At 39.0% G+C, this 18,785-nt stretch overlaps 1 protein-coding gene across 7 annotated transcripts in view; it reads left to right on the top strand.

The window, feature by feature from the left end:
* DOCK4 (dedicator of cytokinesis 4) overlaps positions 1–18,785 on the top strand; it is a 520,558-nt gene that overhangs the window by 223,682 nt on the left and 278,091 nt on the right. For all 7 annotated transcript variants that reach the window (XM_051849661.2, XM_051849660.2, XM_017342765.3 and 4 more), the window contains 4 exons: positions 7,250–7,333; positions 9,481–9,521; positions 11,513–11,568; positions 16,533–16,629. In XM_051849661.2, coding sequence (XP_051705621.1) covers positions 7,250–7,333; positions 9,481–9,521; positions 11,513–11,568; positions 16,533–16,629 — 278 coding nt within the window. The remainder of the gene's footprint in view (positions 1–7,249; positions 7,334–9,480; positions 9,522–11,512; positions 11,569–16,532; positions 16,630–18,785) is intronic.

Here is an 18,785-nt window from a genome sequence, read left to right on the forward strand (position 1 = left end):
ATCCGTAGTGTCATAATTAGTACTTGTATGGTTTTCAGTCAGAATGATACAGATAAATAGAATGCTGTAATATTATGCAATACTTTATTTGAGGTGTGGTCAAATGCCTTGAGAGCACAGATGAGGGAGTAATTGGTTCTATGTGTAAATGGGAATAATTATCTCAATTTTTTTTTTTTTTTTTTGACAGGCAGAGTGGACAGTGAGAGAGAGAGACAGAGAGAAAGGTCTTCCTTTGCCGTTGGTTCACCCTCCAATGGCCGCCGCGCACCGCGCTGATCCGATGGCAGGAGCCAGGAGCCAGGTGCTTTTTCCTGGTCTCCCATGGGGTGCAGGGCCCAAGCACCTGGGCCATCCTCCACTGCACTCCCTGGCCACAGCAGAGGGCTGGCTTGGAAGAGGGACAACCGGGACAGAATCCGGCGCCCCGACCGGGACTAGAACCCGGTGTGCCGGCGCCGCTAGGCGGAGGATTAGCCTAGTGAGCCGCGGCGCCGGCATTATCTCAATTTTTAACCCAAATTCTTAGCCCCACAGAGATAAGAATTTAAAGCAGAGCCATAAATACTGGGCACAAGTGAGAGCAAAATTTATTTAAAACTGAGAGAATGGATATACATTCATGAGTGAGTGTGGGCAACCCCACACAGAGACATACTTGTTGTATGTGGGCCAGAGACTTGCCAATGAGCAGAGAGCATGGGAGGAGGCCAGAGCAAGTACCACAAGCAAGAACCAGGAGCCAAAGAAGAGGGCCTTTCCTACATGTAATAGTTCCCTTTATAGGGTAGAGGTGAATAGACAAATGGGGTGGGGTTTGGATGGGGTTTAGCAAGCATGCCTCTTTCTAGGATTTCATGGTGACTCCACCTGGAGCTTAACTTCCACGTGGCTGTAATGGCGTCTCATTCTTCCTGGTCTGGATCACACACAGGTGCATCATAGGGAACTTGGTGTTACTGGATTGACATGTAAAGGGGTGGGGTTACAATCAGGGCTGTGCAAAAGTTATTAGGAACATCTTCAGTTCACCTATTCCTGCCTAATCTTCCTGCCTGTCTCCCCATGTCAGAAGTAGATCCAAGGATGGAGAGCAGGATGAAATGGCATCAGGAAACCTTTTAAAACATTTGACTCAGAACTTAGCATAAATTAAGACTGCTTTGCTGTTCCCAGTGTAGAAGGTATGGGGACAGCATCTCACGATAAAAGGTATCAAAGGTGTGAAGGTGCCTGGCCTGCAGGAGAGAACTTCCTGAGAACTCAGGTGTGGCTGAGAATGGGGTGCTGTGGTAGACAGACCTGGTCTAAGGATGAGAAAGTACAACAGTTTCTAAGGGTCTTTCCTGAGCTGGTGAAAGCAGCCTTTCCCAACTGCCAACAGGTGTCCATTTGATCACAGGCAATAGCTGCACAATTACACTGATTTAGGGGCAGTTTTTCAGTAAATTCTGTGCCATGTCGGAGATAAGCCAAAATAATCCATTATTGATTGAGAGTTTGGGGCTGGGAGGGACCTTTCAGTTCACCTTGTCTAGTTATGTTGTGGGAGGTGGGGGATCTACATTCCTATTTCAGGTCCTTGCCTTCTACCTAGATAAGCATTGTAAGTACAGGCACATATATAGTGCACAAAATGGTAAACTTTATCTAAAAGGTGAAGAAGCAAACACACACACGTGGGCATGGTTCAGGAGTAGAGTGGACCAGGAAGCGAAAGGTCTGGAGAGGGAAGTAAAGAGATAGTGTCTCAGCACCCTATCTTGTCCTTACATACAGAGAGAAGGGGAGAGAGAGCGAGAGAGAGAGCTTGAGTGCACACACATGCCTCCCTCCTAGTTGCTGGCTTCTTTTATGAGATTGGAAAGGGAGTAGTTCCATGGCACTTCCCCCAGGTTCCAGGTGAAGGGAGATACATCTTGGGAAAGGTGTTATTTGACTAATGGACAGGTGGATAGGATCACATAGGGCAGGGGAGATGTGGCTTCTGGCTTGTGGTCCTAATCTAGCTACCTGCCTTATCCCATATCAGTGCCTTTGTTTTATAAGAGGAGACATCTGAAGGCCCATGAGACTGCCAAATTTATTAGCTTGCCTTTAATAGTTATTAAGCATTCCAGGACTGAAGATTAAAATCAGAATTCACTCACAAAGTCTGCATGGATGCAGCTGTGACTCAGACAGACTGCTCCCCCTCCCCCTCATTTTTAAACAGTTCCTCTGAAAGAATGAGTTTCCACAGGTAATACAGTTGGCTTCTTAGAATTTTGAGAACCCTTTTAAAATAATACTCCCAATATGAAAAGAACCTGACTATTTAAGACCAGAATATTTAACAGCAATGGCTATGCCCTCATTCATTCACTCACTGAAGATTAACTCAGACTCGATGTCAAACTCTGTGCTGAATAGGCTATACAATTAGGAGCTAAAACCAGCCTATTCCTTGCATCCATGGAACTGAACCGCCTAGGACAGAAGCTACTATTTAAACACTTGCACAAATAAGGGGGGTGTCTAGGTAGTAAATGTGCTGTTTGTGCATGAGAGAGGAGGGACATCAAGAAAGGCTTCCCTGAGGGAGGGCCCAGAGAACCAGCGTCTGACGAATAGACCTGAGTTGACTTGATAATAAAGAAAAAGAAGAGTGTCCTTTGCAAAGTTCTGTGTGGGAGGGAAAGTAGCAAGGCAAGTACTGGCAGAAGGTCATTGTGATCGTGTACATTCAGGGTTAATACATGTGGGATGATACCAGACAAAAGGCAGGGCCACGCAGGCTGCTGCAGTGATTTTTTTTTTTTTTTTTTTTTTTGACAGGCAGAGTGGACAGTGAGAGAGAGAGAGAGAAAGGTCTTCCTTTACCGTTGGTTCACACTTCAATGGCTGCCGCGGCCGGCGCACTGCAGCCGGCACACTGCACTGATCCGAAGCCAGGGGCCAGGTGTTTCTCCTGGTCTCCCATGCGGGTGCAGGGCCCAAGCACTTGGGCCATCCTCCACTGCACTCCCAGGGCACAGCAAAGAGCTGGCCTGGAAGAGGGGCAACCGAGACAGAATCCGGTGCCCAACCGGGACTAGAACCCGGAGTGCCGGTGCTGCAAGGCGGAGGATTAGCCTATTGAGCCATGGCGCTGGGCAGTGCAGTGATTTTTGTATTATTCTTGGAGCTCTGCTATACTGATGTGGGGGGTGAATCACCTGATAGACATTTTGAAAAGACTTCTCTGACTTGTGTGAGAAATGGATTGAAGAGAAACCTGTGCGTAGACACCTTAGGACACTGCTAGAGAAGCCCTGATAATAGATGATGGCAAGGATTGGGAAGTACTGAGAGTGGAAGTGTTGGCAAAAGGAAGGTTTTGTAAATATTTAAGAGATAGAATCATACTGATATGGTAATGAATTGGCTTGTAGATGAGGATGGGTGTGTGTGGATTACCCTGGCTTCAGGCCTTCTGGCCTGTACAGTCGATGGACAGTGCTGTGGTCCAACAGAACAAGGAATAATAAAAGAGAGTTCAGTTTGGGGACATCTAAGGATTGTATGTATGAGCTACGTGGCAACATGAAATAAGGAAATAATTAATCTCTTAAGGTGCTGTGCAATACTGTGTTATATATTTCATTAGCTCTTTCTTTTTAATAACTGGAGCCTACCAATGCCACATCCAAACAATAGGTAAGTACAAACATGACTGAATCAAAGATAACTCAGGTGGTGTTGTGAACATTGTGTTGAGATAGTGAAAACTTTTGTAAGGTTTTGCAGTGTCCCTACTGAAAGATCCAGAAAACCCCACCTAGGAATAGCAGGTTAAAGGACTAGCAGTAGATGAGTAATATTTTAGAGTGGATGATTAAAAGAGATAACAGCTCAAATTTGGTTGAGGGAAGAGTAGTGTAAGGAGCTCACTTAAAAGCAGGCTAAGTTTAGGTGCTTTGACATCTAGATAGAGATATCCAAGGGAATTTGTGTCTGAAGCTCAGGGCAGAGATCAGGAATAGAGAGGAAGCTGTGAAATCACCTATCAGTAAGTGATTTTGAATGTCTGTCCATCTAGGGAGAATGCAAATGGACAGAAGAGAAAAGAGTAACATTTATTTAGCTGAGATGCTTATTGAGTGACTAAAATATATGGGATAATGTGGTAAATTATTTCAGATCAGTGTTTTATTTAATCCCTCACTATTTTTTTGGCAATACCTTTATTTTTAGCCCATTTGCTTAAGAAAGCTATGGAAATTCCAAGAGGTTGGTATCTTGTCCAAGGTCACACAGCCAAGAAGTGATAAAATCAGGGCTCAAACCAAAGTCTCATGATGTCAAGCTCAAAGCTATTCTCCTATGCCTCAGCCATTCCATGTCAACCACTTGAGGATAGAACCACGGGTGACACGAGCTTTAAGAAGTGGGCTAAGAAAGGTCTAGAGTAGAAGAGGTGGCAGGGTATGAGAGAAGCGGTGGGAGGTTGAAGAGAGGGTGGATTGGTAGAATGGTATCAGACAGAATACATGAAGGCTGCACTGTATGGGGTGAGGCATGAAGGGAAGGTGAGGAAAGGAAATCCCTGAGCAGCACTGCTGGGTGTAGAAGGTGCCCAGGGCATGGAGAAGGCAGCAGCGGAGGAGTTCATGGCAGCCTGAGGTCTACAGGACTTCCTTGAGTGGCAAGAGCTGAATGTAGAGCTGTGGTGGGGAGTACATGCCCTGAGACCTCTCAGAGCAGCATCAGTAGTACACAGTCTTAGACCAGCTGAGCTGTGCTAACTGAAGGTAACTTTGTGAGTATAAAAAGGCAATTCTGGGTCTAAGCTTGTTTTTGAAGTCTTTTAAGTAATCATCACTTGACTCTTCAGTTGTTGATCTCTTGTGAGAAGAGGTCTCTGAAAGTTATATGAAGGAGTTCGTCAAGATATATAGACCCTTGACGGTTTTTCAAGTAAATATTTTCTTGCACATCAGTATGAGGCCATATGCTATTTATGGTTAGTGTTCAAAGAAGACATCATAAATTAGTGCTTGAGTAGAATGTTCTAGATTGGTTCTCCTATAGTTATTTGTATCCATCTCACTGACTTGGGGTTGTCTTCTGAGATCATAAGAGGGCCTGAAACTTCTCTACCAGCCCATTTCTCATGGGATATTTGATTTTTGATAGATTCATGTGTTCCCTTATATACATTCCCAGCAGTAGCAATACCTTCCTTTTGGTATCAAGGTTGTTTCTAAACTTCAATATCTGAAACAGTATTATAAAATTCAATTCCAAAGTTTTTGCCTTTTGAAAATCGTCTTCTTTTGATGTGGACTGATAGTTCAATTCAGGGTACATAGTATTTCATAGGAGACGTCTTCTTTCATGTGTTGATGGTATTTTCCTTATTTCTCCCTCCTGGCCTCCTATATGATAAAAGTGTTACTATCTAGGAAGAGCAACTGCGTTTTACCTTCTCTGTCATTTTCTGGAGTTGCTTGGGGGTGATTTATGAGTGCATACTTTCTTCTGTAGATATTGCCACACCCTGGGAAATGCTTCACAAACTTCATAGTCTAAACCATTCCTCTATAATTAATGGTGTCATCCCTACTTCCAAATGGTATGAGAACCCAGGCAGGTAGGAATTGTCTTGGTGGCTATGAGTTAGTCCTAGTGGAGAATCTACTCATAACTAAATAAAATTCTACCTTTGATTATGACACAAGAAAACTGTTTTAATGCCACAAGTTGTACTGGGCCCTGGGGACATAATAGTGGACTAATGGGTACAACTCTTCTTTTGAGGTGCTTCCTGCCTAGGGAAAAGAAATCCGCTTCAAAGAATGTAGCTGAAAGCTAAGCAAAGCTTAATGACAAGTGAGAAATAGATTCCTTACTTAATATTGAACACATATTGATCAATTGGCCATGGGTCAACCACCTAGATGAGGAAGTGAATATAGCAGTGACTATGAGGGACAAAGTCCCGTAAAGACCTTTGCTTACATTTGTGATTGGGTGATAATCTTGCTTGCATCCCGTATCCGAGTGTCTGGGTTCTGGCCCTGGCTCCCCTTGTGATTCCAGCTTCCTGCTAGTGTGTACCCTGTGTGGCCAATGTGTGGCTGTGAGGTGATGGCTCAAAGACTTTTGTCCCTGCAACTCATATTGCAGATTTGGAATTGAATTCCTGGCTCCTGATTTGAGCATGACCTAGCCCTAGCTGTTGTTGGCATTTGTCTCTCTACCTTTCAAACAAATTTAAAACAGTTTTTAAAGTAGTACTATGGGGGCTGGCACTGTGGCACAGTGGGTTAAAGCCCCAGCCTGCAGCATCAACATCTTACATGGGTGCTAGTTCAAATCCCAGCTGCTCCACTTTTTTTTTTTTTTTTTTTGACAGGCAGAGTGGACAGTGAGAGAGAGACACAGAGAGAAAGGTCTTCCTTTGCCGTTGGTTCACCCTCCAATGGCCGCCGCCGCGCGCCATAATCCGATGGCAGGAGCCAGGTGCTTCTCCTGGTCTCCCATCGGGTGCAGGGCCCAAGCACCTGGGCCATCCTCCACTGCAGTCCCTGGCCACAGCAGAGAGCTGGCCTGGAAGAGGGGCAACCGGGACAGAATCCGGCACCCTGACCGGGACTAGAACTTGGTGTGCCAGCGCTGCAAGGCGGAGGATTAGCCTAGTGAGCCATGGCGCCGGCGCTGCTCCACTGCTGATCCAGCTCTCTGCTAATGTGCCGGGGTAAGCAGCAAAAGCAGCAGAGGATGGCTCAATTCCTTAGGCCCATACACCCACATGGGAGACCTGGAAGAAGCTCCTGGCTTCTGATCAGCTCAGCTGTGGCTGTAGTGGCCTTTTGGGGAGTGACCAGAGGATGGAAGAAGACCCCTATCTTTGTCTCTACCTGTCTCTGTAACTCTGTCTTTCAAGTTAAAAAAAATCTTTTTTTTTCCAAAAAAAATACTATCTTAATAAGTTCCACATCTTGAGATGCATGTTTCTAATATGTACTTGACGAAGGTGTTGGCAAAGTGTATTGACTGTGATTTTCTTAAAAAAATAAGTATATATAAAATAATAATAAATATATATAACTATGCATAAGTAAATAGATATACATATATAAAGTAGAAATGACAGTGGTTCTAGCTATAAAAATATACTTTCTGTCCACTTTCACTTTTCCTAGTCAGTAACATTTAATAGTAAGCAATATAACTGGCTGTAACTGATGTGATTATCTTCATATATTCTATGTCACTTTTACAGTTATTGCCAGTTTTCGAGGAACCATACCATATGGCCTGTCATTGGAAATTGGAGACACAGTTCAGATCCTGGAGAAGTGTGATGGTGAGTGGCCTACTGCTGATTGCTTGAGGTTGTATGAGCAACCTTCTCAACATACACTTTACAAATGCTGTCTTTACCTCGATTAATTTCTGGTCACAGCACATCATTTTGGAAAAAAAGTTGTCTCTTGCATATTCAGTGTTTGGCTTATGAAAAGGTATCATTTGATGTCTCTAAGCTGATTGCATGTTTCCTAATATTGTTTCCTTAATGTCCTAGATGCTTACATAGAAAATAATTGCAGGTGCTCTGCGAGTTTGTGACTCAGTCAGTGCCAATCTAGAAGACTTTTCACAGAATCCCAGCAGTCCCGCTGTTCCCCCAGGACAGGAAAAAGCAGTTTGTGAGCAAAGAGGGCTGGCCCACCAGGGAGGGCTCCTGCCCAGGCCAATGAGCTGTAGACCTGCAGTTTTTCTCCCTCCCTTCCCCTCAAAAAAATTGGAATGAAATTATTCAATGCATTTGAAATGTTAGTGCAAATATATATGTGACCTTATATGACTGTTGTTTATTTATGTAGTGCAGGTAACTCATTAAAGGTGTCTCATATACTTTCCTTTTCTCTCCTGTGAATCATCCTTAAACTCAAAAGATTCCAAATAAAATGACTATTCTTTTATTCTTAACAAAATGACTGTTTTAAAGCCCCATCAGTGTGTCTTAAAAATTTAATTTTCCTCCTAACAAGCTTTCCTTATTAGTCATTAAAAATAGGATCACATTCTATCATATCAGATTCATTACAGATTAAATTGTATCCCCCCAAATGGAACTATTTTATTGAGAACCAGCATTGAATGGGGCTGCTACATGGATGTTTAATCTGTCTACTGTATCTGATGTCTTCAAAAGTACAATAAGGTATCCTATGTCATTAGCAGATATAGTTTGTCTATTTTTGTGTACAGATAAATAAAAATTTTATTTTGATTTGTGGCTTAAAAAAAGGATTCAATGCCTAGTGGAAGCTGCCTTGTAAAGCTTTTCTATATGTTATAATTGGACAGAGACCTCTCTGTAACATTTATGCAATCCTCAAAAAGTTTTGGTTTCTGTTAGAATAATTGTTTCTTGGCTCTGTCTTTATGGAAGCTGATAATCCCTGAGGTAAAGAGTTCTGATTTTTCAGCTTAATATGATTTCTTCAGATTGATTTTGAAATTGTTAGGGACAGTACTTCACAATCTTGTATATACTTTTAAGAAAATGTATTATAAAGAACAAAAACGACTAAATCCAAAGCTCATACATTTGGTTGCTTTTAAAGACTCAATTAGCCAAAAAACTAAAAAATTCAATTAGAATAGTTATTGTTTATCGGAAGAATTACTTGTCAATAAGCAAAGAGGTTTCTACATTTGAAAAGAAATATAAGCTACAAATAATACATTTATACAGGGCTGCATAAAATTATATTTGTAATGTATATGTATTAAATCCGTACATAGGTTTTAAACTGTAAAATAATATGTTGCTCTGTAAGGATGGGGCTGTAACAGTTGCTCAGAGCCCAAGAAATAGGCCTTATATAGGAAAAAATTCATGCTGCACTCAGGTGATTTGGCACAGTGCTGTGCATGTGTACTGGTTGATTCTGGTAGCAAGTGAAACCTAGCTTTCCTATTTTTATGTTGTAAAACTGATCCTAACTCAAGACAGTGGCCTTAGTGATGTCCAAATTCACTACATGACTATTTTTCAGGCCCTGTTATTTGGTGGTAGTCTGAGCTTTGTAGTCAGGCAAACAAATCTGGAAAGACCATAGATCTTCTGCAGTTTCTTGACTTGTTATAAAATGGGGAGAAATGGTGCTCAGAGAAGTTAAGTAACTTGCCCAGGATTAAATAACTGATACATAGCAAAGCCATAATTTCTGCCCAGTGCTCTGATTTCTGATTTTTTACTGCTGTGATATGTGTGTCTATTTCTTATATAAATCCCTGATCATTTTTTAAAACAGGTTTATTAATAGAATATTTGAAGCTAGTTGTCACTGGAGCTATCTTTTAGCCTAATCTCAATGCCTACCAATATTTCCATGTAGGATAAATTTCCATCAGCAGAGAACAGATTTATTTATTACTATTTGTTATCTTTATATTATTACAATGGCTTATTGAAATGTTACTACAATTATTTCTCTACAGGCTGGTACAGAGGATTTGCCTTAAAAAACCCAAATATCAAGGTAAAAATTATTATCTTCATAATCATAGAATTTTTTTAAAAAAAAGATAAATTGTTACTTAAGTCATTGTGTTATACAATTGCAGTTACAGTTAAGACTTTTAGTTGAAATGCCAAATGGTAATACAGGTATTCCTAATTTTGGAAATTCCTTTGAACTTGGATTATAGTTAAAATATGCTACTCAAATGATAATCCCATGTAGCTCTTGAAAATTGTGCTGAGAAGACCTTAATAAGCTCATTATATATAGACATCTTTTTGAAGTGTTAGTTTTCAGGGAACTAAATTAATATTCAGGCCAAGGGAATATATATTTCAAAAGAAATATTGAATAGAAGTATTTAGTTTTCATGTTGTTTTGTTCTTTCATTTGTAAAATATTGGTGTGGAGAAACATTTATTTTAGCAGCATGTTGAGAGTCCCTTTGGGGTTAGGGAGCTGGAGCTATTGAAACCATATAATAAAAATGTCCATCTTTTTTACCATTCCAGACAGAAACTAGGATTCATTATCCTCCATGTATTTACATAAATTCTCAGGAATTATAGTAGGATGTAATATGTCTTTGTTTTATGTTTCATTGGTGTATTTTGTGATTTTGACACTAATCCTTACTAATATCTAGGTTTTTCTACCTTATTCTAATCTCCCCAGCTTTTATCCATACTTTCCACATTCTCTAAATGTTCTTAAGCTTTATTCATTTTTTTGGTTCAATTCTAGCTTTATCAGGATTGTAGATAATAAATTATATCATTTCTCATCCTCAAAGTAGAGTGTAAGAAATAGAATCTGACTTGCCTGCATTTTTTGTTTAAACAATTCTTTTTCTGAATCATCCAACTGCATGTTATTCATTTCATTTATTTTAAGTCATTCTAAAGGAGACCCTAAGGAACAAAAGACTATACAAATTTAATTTTTAAATACATTACCCCTCATTTAGTTTAGTTGTTACTGGACATCTGCCAGGCAAAACACATACAAATATACCTTCAGTATTTAATTATTTGTTTAAAACTTTGAGGAAAAATCTTATTATGACTTATCTGTTAACTCTGTTACTTCTAACAAATCTTAAACTCCAACTTTTTTTGTTAACTATAATTATTCTATTATAACTATAATTATTCTATTTTTTAATCCTACAATATTGAGGCAAGCAAAATTTGCTTGTTAAATTTTATTTTATACTTGCATCCACAATGATAATATATTCAAATGGCATTTATTCTTAAATATTTAATTAAGTTTGTTGTTTGATTAGACATCAGAAATCCTCCAGAGGATATTGTCATTTAGTGGACAATAAAACCATTGCTCGTTTCATTGTTTCTTTCAATTTCCTGTTTAGAACAAAGAACAATTTTCTGGGCTTGTCATTTCCCTACAATAAAATGCTGGATGCCAGAGCATGGCTCCTTTTGTTTAATTTTTGCTCCATCACAATGACAGCATGGTGATTAATTGCTGCTGTGTTGTCATCAACAATCTTCTTTGGGATGTGGTGTACATATTGTCTCCTAATTCACAGTGTTGGGTATTTTTAATGTATACTTTAAAAGAGAAATGTGGAAGAGAACAAAAAAGGAAAACAAATCTTTGTTCAGAATTATAGAATATTTTTTAAAATCTTATTTTGCATGATCTATTAATGTAGAGTTCCTGAAAATTTTTAACTTTTAGCTTTATAAAGAACATATTTTTGGAATGAAATTTAGGGTTTTCTTCTATTCTGTTTGTTGTAGAATCTCTAAATTTGTGAATTAGTTAATAATAGAAAATGAAAGGAATGGATCTAAGCCTCAACAGATTTTAGCTGGTAAAACATGATAGAGATGGTCTTCCCCAACTCCTGATAATGTGTGGTTGTGACTGTTTCAGAGTTGTGTGATTGTCAGATGTCGTGTTCTGTGATATTTGACTTATAAAACCAACCCAGCCTTTCCAGACAACTTGTGATGTGACCTTTCTATTTTCTCTTCCAGGGTATATTTCCTTCCAGCTATGTTCATTTGAAAAATGCCTGTGTAAAAAACAAAGGGTAAGAAATACTTTTTATTAATAGTTTTAGGATTTTCATGGAACCATTGCTTATGTTGGAATTTGAAAGGCTTAATAATTGTTTTGAAAAATGAACTGTAGAAGATCATAGCATTGGTAAAGATGTATTGCACTAATGCATGTCTGCATTTGCTGGACAACACTGGATCTCGGGCACTGAACTGTCCACAAATCATAGAGTCGGCTTCATCTACAGCAGGAGTTGACTCCTTTTGGTTTCCTGCTCCATGGGGAAGCATGGCGGTTAGGCCCATTAAATGCTGAGTCATGATGTTTCAAAACCCAGAAATTTCCTAGACTCACCACTGATTATAGGAAGTTAAGTCTTTCTTTCTCTAAATGGGTATAATATCATATTCTCCTGTGACTTCTTCACAGAGCCTTTATATGACTTTGGAGACTGTCATTTATATGATTCTTTGTTGGATTAAGGTCATTAATCACCTAGGATTTCTTTTGTATTTAAATTTTTTGCCAGTATGTTTCCAAAAGGATTTGAAGTAGCTGTCAGTTTAACGTCATTCAAAGAAGCTATTGCAAGATAAAGTAGTAGAACTTCTCTATTTAAATAGTTAAATTAGTAGATCATTCATTATAAGGTTGCAAGATAAAGTAGTAGAATTTGCCTATTTAAATAGTTAAAGTAACAGATCATACATTATAAGGCGGCCATGGATTTGGACACAAATATTGGTGCCAGTGTCACTAGGAGTATTCATTGAATCTTTGCATAATATTCATTTTATGACAAAAGAATGCAGTTTTAGCCATAGAAGTTACATTTTATCGCACATAGCACTAAAACACAGTTTATTATTAAAGCTCCAAAAGTATAGTAGGTGATATCATTACCAAAAAGCTCCAAGGCAGCTATTCAAAAAGATTATTCTTGTATCCATAAAGGTGTGGTATTCAATTTTAGTTCAGTGGTAGGAAGTCTGCGTGTGGTGAGCCCATGGTAGAAATACTTTCAGTGTACCTGTGTGGATGAAACACGGAATTAAAGTGACTTACACTAAATATCTCACACATGTCAGCTAGTTTAGGTAGTACTGGTGGTAGTTAGTAATAGGAATTATTTTAAATCGTACACTAAAAGCATAGTTCTGATGTTAGTAATTATCACTAAAGTGTCATGTACTACAACCTAACAGAAGAGTTTTCAGTCTTCTCTGAGCGCTCGTGCTAAGCTTTATTTTTTGTTTTTTGTTTTTTTTTTTTTGTGTGTGTGTGTGTGTGTTTATTTGAAAGGTAAAGTTATAGAGAGAGAGAGGAAGAGACAGAGACAGAGGTCTTCTATCCACTGTTCTACTCCCCAAATGGCCGCAATGGCCAGTACTGGGCTGATCTGAAGCCAGGAGACAGGAACTTCTTCCAGGTCTCCCCAGTGGGTACAGGGCCCAAGCACTTGAGCCATCTTCCACTGCCTTCCCAGGACATTAGCTGGGAGCTGGATCAGAAGTGGAGTAGCTAGATCTTAACATGTCCATCTGGGCTAGTCCATTCAGCCAGTCCTCTCGGCAACTTTTGCCTGGAAATACCTTCATTTTATTTGAAACTTGTTAGAAACTGGTATATATCTGGTCCCCTTCTGTGTGCCCCCAGGATGCTCAAATGTAAAGGTATCTAAATATTTGTTCATGGCCGGCGCCGCGGCTCACTAGGCTAATCCTCCACCTTGCGGCGCCAGCACACCGGGTTCTAGTCCTGGTCAGGGCACCGGATTCTGTCCCGGTTGCCCCTCTTCCACGCCAGCTCTCTGCTGTGGCCAGGGAGTGCAGTGGAGGATGGCCCAAGTGCTTGGGCCCTGCACCCCATGGGAGACCAGGAGAAGCACCTGGCTCCTGCCATTGGATCAGCGCGGTGCGCCGGCCGTCAAAAAAAAAAAAAAAAAAAAAAAAAAAGATTTGTTCATGCTGGTGGAAGACTTGTTTGTGGCTTTTCCACCTGACAGTAGGCACGGTGACAGGCCGAAGAGCTCTGTTTTAGAACAAAATATTTTCCAATTAAAGAATTACTGGAATTGATTCAGACACCAGTTCTAGGAATGTTGCTGGGAGGAAAACTTTGGCCTGGAATCTTCTGAGGACACCTATTGGCAGATGATTGGTTTCCCAGAGAGGATCTCTTTTTGGAATTAGATATAACTTGTCTTGTTTGAAACAGATTTGTAGCCTGCTGGTCTACCAGAGTGAAACAGTTGCAGAGTACATCTGAGAATAACTGAACAAAATATAATTTCAAGAGCAACTACTTATGTGACCGAGTATTTGAATGCTAATTTTGGTTTTGGTATACTTAATAGGAAACAGCTGCCTTGCCTGCAATAGCAATTTTGTGCTTAAAAATTTATATTTTAATTGGACAACCCTCACATCAACTTCCAGTAGACTGAATTGCCTTTATGTTCTTTTCCTGGGTCTTCAGAGCAATGTAGAACTGATAGGGGTCCTTAAATTAAATTATAGTTTGTGAATAGTGAGGCCACTTTGTATTAGCATTTGTGGAGGTCCTGTCACTTCTTAAATGTTAAGTAGAATGTCAAGGTTTCCTTGAAATTCAGTTCTCCCTTCTTGACCTCATAAAGGATCATTTTATAATCTTCCTCTCAAAATATTCATCATTTGAATTCCAACAGCTGCTCTGAAAGCAAAATAAATGTACTAGTATGTGAAAATGTCATATGTAGACTTAATAAAAGGCTCTGTATCTGCTGCAGGGCATATATTATTATTATTTACTTTCACTTCTAGTTTTAAAATCCAAGTTTTATATTTTCTGCAGTGTTTAAACTCTAGCAAGAAGGAAACTAGTCACAGAACAGGTATTTTAGCTGCAGTGTAATATGAGAAGATGAAGGACCATTGGTGAAGGAATCTGGAAAAAATTTTCTTTTTTTTAAACTTTTATTTCATAAATATAAATTTCCAAAGTACAGTTTATGGATTACAATGGCTTCCCCCCCCCCATAACTTCCCTCCTACCCACATCCCTCCTATCTCCAGCTCCCTCTTCCATTCCATTCACATCAAGATTCATTTTCAATTATCTTTATATACACAAGATCGATTTAGTATATATTAAGTAAAGATTTCATCAGTTTGCACCCACACAGAACATAAAGTGTAAAATACTGTTTCAGTACTAGTTATAGCATTAATTTACACTGGACAACACATTAAGGACAGAGATCCTACGTGAGGAGTAAGTACACAGTAACTCCTGTTGTTGACTTAACAATTTGACATTCTTGTTTATGGCATCAATAATCTCCCTAGGCTCTAGTCATGAGTTGCCAAGGCTATGGAAGCCTTTCGAGTTCACCAACTTCGATCTTATTTAGATAAGGTCATAGTCAAAGTGGATGTTCTCTCCTCCCTTCAGAGAAAGGTATCTCCTTCTTTGATGGCCCCGTTCTTTCTACTGGGATCTCACTCACAGAGACCTTTCATTTAGTTTTTTTTTTTTTTTTTTCCAGAGTGTCTTGGCTTTCTATGCCTACAATACTCTCATGGGCTCTTCAGCCAGATCCGAATGCCTTAAGGGCTGATTCTGAGGCCAGAGTGCTGTTTAGGACATCTGCCATTCTATGAGTCTGCTGTGTATCCCGCTTCCCATGTTGGATCATTCTCTCCCTTTTTTATTCTATCAGTTAGTATTCGCAGACACTAGTCTTGTTTGTATGATCCCTTTGACTCTTAGACCTATCAGTATGATCAATTGTGAACTGAAATTGATCACTTGGACTAGTGAGATGGCATTCTGTCAATACCATCGGAGGAGTGACAGGCATACACGCTTTGGATATAACTTCAAAAAGGAACAGCAGAGCAGTTATTAGCCTCATGCTAAGAAGTAATTTTCCCTTGACCATCTAGACAACCTGGCTTAATGTCTAATGTGCTGTTACAGTCTCCATATTGGATGTTGGCCTTGAGAAGAATGTATTGAAATAAAGAAAATCATCCCCATCAAGATGGCTGGTAGCATTTTTTGAGAGGCTGTAGTCATAAGAGCCATTTAACTACTTTAACCTGCATAAAAACTTAAAGTATTTGTAAAAAGAAACTAGAGATAAAGAAAAGGAGATTATTTTTTGCCAAAGGTATGATTCAAAGGACAAACTAAATCTTCCTCTTCTGTACCCAACCCCCCATATGTATCGTCTCAAATTCTGGACCACCATATGTACCTTAATTATTTGTTGGAGTAAATATTCTCCAAGTTGAGTTTCTGACTTTGACAGAAGACATTGGAAGACTACATTGCATGAGTCATGTAAAGAGTGAATATCCAAATATCCATGAGGTCTTAAGCCCTTAAATGTAAAGAGTGAATATCTAAATATCCATGTGGTCTTAAGCCCTTAAATTCTGTGCTGATCTATCCTGATCCTTTGTGATGGCTCTGTTTGCACAAAAATGAAGTGTTAATGAATCCAAGTGAGTGTTCAGGCAGTGTCTGGGTATCTAGTTATTTATAATACTACGTTAGTTTGGATGTTCACAGCTTTCCTATCTTAATGGTTGCACAGTGTTTCTTTTATTCCTTTTGAGTCCTGTGCTCATAGCACTTGGAAGGCAAAGGTCACTTCAGAGTTTATGTAGCCTGATGACCTCCTTTTACAGATGAAGGCTTTAGGGCTACGTGAGGTTAAATGAGTTGCTGTCTGGTAGTCAGACTACAGCTAGAGCGGAACTCTTCTGATAATGTTACTTTTCCACCACACTGCTCAAACTTGATTTGGATGGAGTGGCTGATGGTTTTGGTAGCGTAGTGCTGGAACCCACAAAGCATTTCTCACAGAAAGCTCAGATCCTGGTTACTGTCTGCATAACCAAAAGCAATTTGGCAGCTCCTTTCTTAGTTTATCTTTTAGAGGACTTAGGAGAGTTGTCTATGGTATTTGCTTTTATACTTTGTTTTTCTGTTTTAACTTCACAGACAATTTGAAATGGTTATTCCCACTGAAGACTCCGTTATCACAGAAATGACATCAACATTAAGAGACTGGGGAACCATGTGGAAACAGCTCTATGTGGTTGGTACATTTTTAATGGTGTGATTTTAGGTATAGATAGTTGTTCTAAGATGTATCTGAACATAACCAAACGTGAATAATGTTTCAATACCTACTATAATTCACTAGGACCCCACGAGTAGTCAGGAATATACATCTTAATAAGACAGACTTATAATCTGTCCACTGCACATGGATTTTATATATATTTTTTCAGTACCACAGAAATATATAAGATGATTTTTCTGTCATGTTACCAAATAGGATGGTTTACATGGACCTAGTAACTCGTGTTGGACTTCCTGAATATTTTTAAATTTCAAGGAGAAATTAACTTATTTTTTGTATAATTTTAGTGACAGTGGTATTTCATCATATTCTGATTCTCCAAGTAATTCACATGTACTCTAAGTAACAGACTTCTTACCCAGAATCAATTAGAATATTCTGAATGCACCACAGAAAATGCTTCTTTAAAAATATTAATTAGAAGTATGTATGCATACCTTTATTTACTTATCATAAGTAATTATATTATTGAGAACTTACTGTATAACAAAGTCACAAGGAGTAGTCCATATACAGATGCTGCATTTCATTTAATCTTTAAACCCGTCAAGGACAATAGTGACTATGATCACCTCCAGCAAACAAATTAGAAAGATGAGGGATAGAGAGTGAAGTACTTATTGTAGACCAAGTGCAGTCTTCCCCCTTTGTCTGTAGTGGAGAATTTCTAACTTGCCCTGGTGGGTGCCTCACACTGTGGAAAACACAGAACACCTTCATTCTGGTTTTTTCCTATACATGCATACATGTGATAAAATTTAATTTGGTGCAGTAAGATATGATCAACAATAACATAAAAAATTAAAAGCTGTAACCATATACTGTAAGAAAAGTTATTTGAAACTTATGGATTATTTATTTCTGGAACTTTCCATGGAATATTTTCAGACCTTGATAGACTGATGGTAACCAAACTCTTGGAAAGTGACTGTGTGGATAAGGGGTGCTGCTGTACTCAGAAAAGTGGCTGAGCTGGGATTCCCATGGCAATCTGGTATGCTCTCTCTGAACTGCTACGTACTGGGAAGTATGAGGATAGTACAGTATTAAAGAGAAAATAAATGCAATTTCTGCTTTTATTTTGAAGAAATTTGTAGAATAGCTTAGTCATGTGAAGGGATTCATTCTGAATACAAAGGTATACCTATCCTGACAAAATGATTTGCAACAGTCTATCAAAGAGAAAATCCAAATTAGTGAGGGACATTGGCACAAAATGACGGCTTTTATTGCCTCTTACATCCAAAGAGCCATAGGTATTCCGTTCAGGTAAGATGTTAAAACGTCACTGATGAAAACCCTTTGATGTTGGAGTTTTCTGCTTTATGCCTTTCTCAAGCCCATGGCTTCAGGACTCAATACAGAAATCCATAAGACAATGTTAGACAAATTACCACAGGGTGTAGCCTTGGTAAACACAAAGTCAAAAGAACTGACCTCCAACACTCAGTGCTAACACAGTACAAAGGGAATGCAGATATCCTTTTTTAGAGTTTTAAAAAATATATACATTGCAAAGAATATAAAACCCAAGTATAACTTCACTTAAAGGGACATTGTGTGTGGCACTAATGCTCAGAAAAACTGAAATGTTTGAACCACTGCATCCTAAATACTCAACAAGGGAAAGTTATAAAAATAAAGATAGTATAAGTATCATCTACTAGTAGAGCTAGAGCACCAGTGCTTTCCTTTTATGTGGTGACTGCAGGGGAACAAAGTTGAATGTACTCTTGATTTTGCCTTATCTAGCTATTTTTAATCTGCTTTTAGAGTTGCAACTATTTTGAGGACATTCATGGATGGTTTGAAAATCCATGTGTAGTACATGCTACAGGTAACCTCTCTTCCTGATGTCTCGAGTAGTATGAAAGAGAGAGAATTTTCTAAAAGATTCCCTGGATACTGGAATATTGTCAGTTATATTAGGAGCAAAAGGAAACTTTAACCCAGAGATACCACATTTTTGACGTTGAGAATGAAACTGACCTGAGCATGTCATACTTTGTGATTTCTCTTTCTCCTGATGAAAATATTTTGGTTTGCATTTTTCATTCTTGACTGTACTTAGGGAGCTACCCATGTTACTTTGCAATAGTTTTAAAACA

Source organism: Oryctolagus cuniculus, chromosome 3 (genome assembly GCF_964237555.1).
Source record: "Oryctolagus cuniculus chromosome 3, mOryCun1.1, whole genome shotgun sequence".
NCBI classification, from domain to species: domain Eukaryota; kingdom Metazoa; phylum Chordata; class Mammalia; order Lagomorpha; family Leporidae; genus Oryctolagus; species Oryctolagus cuniculus.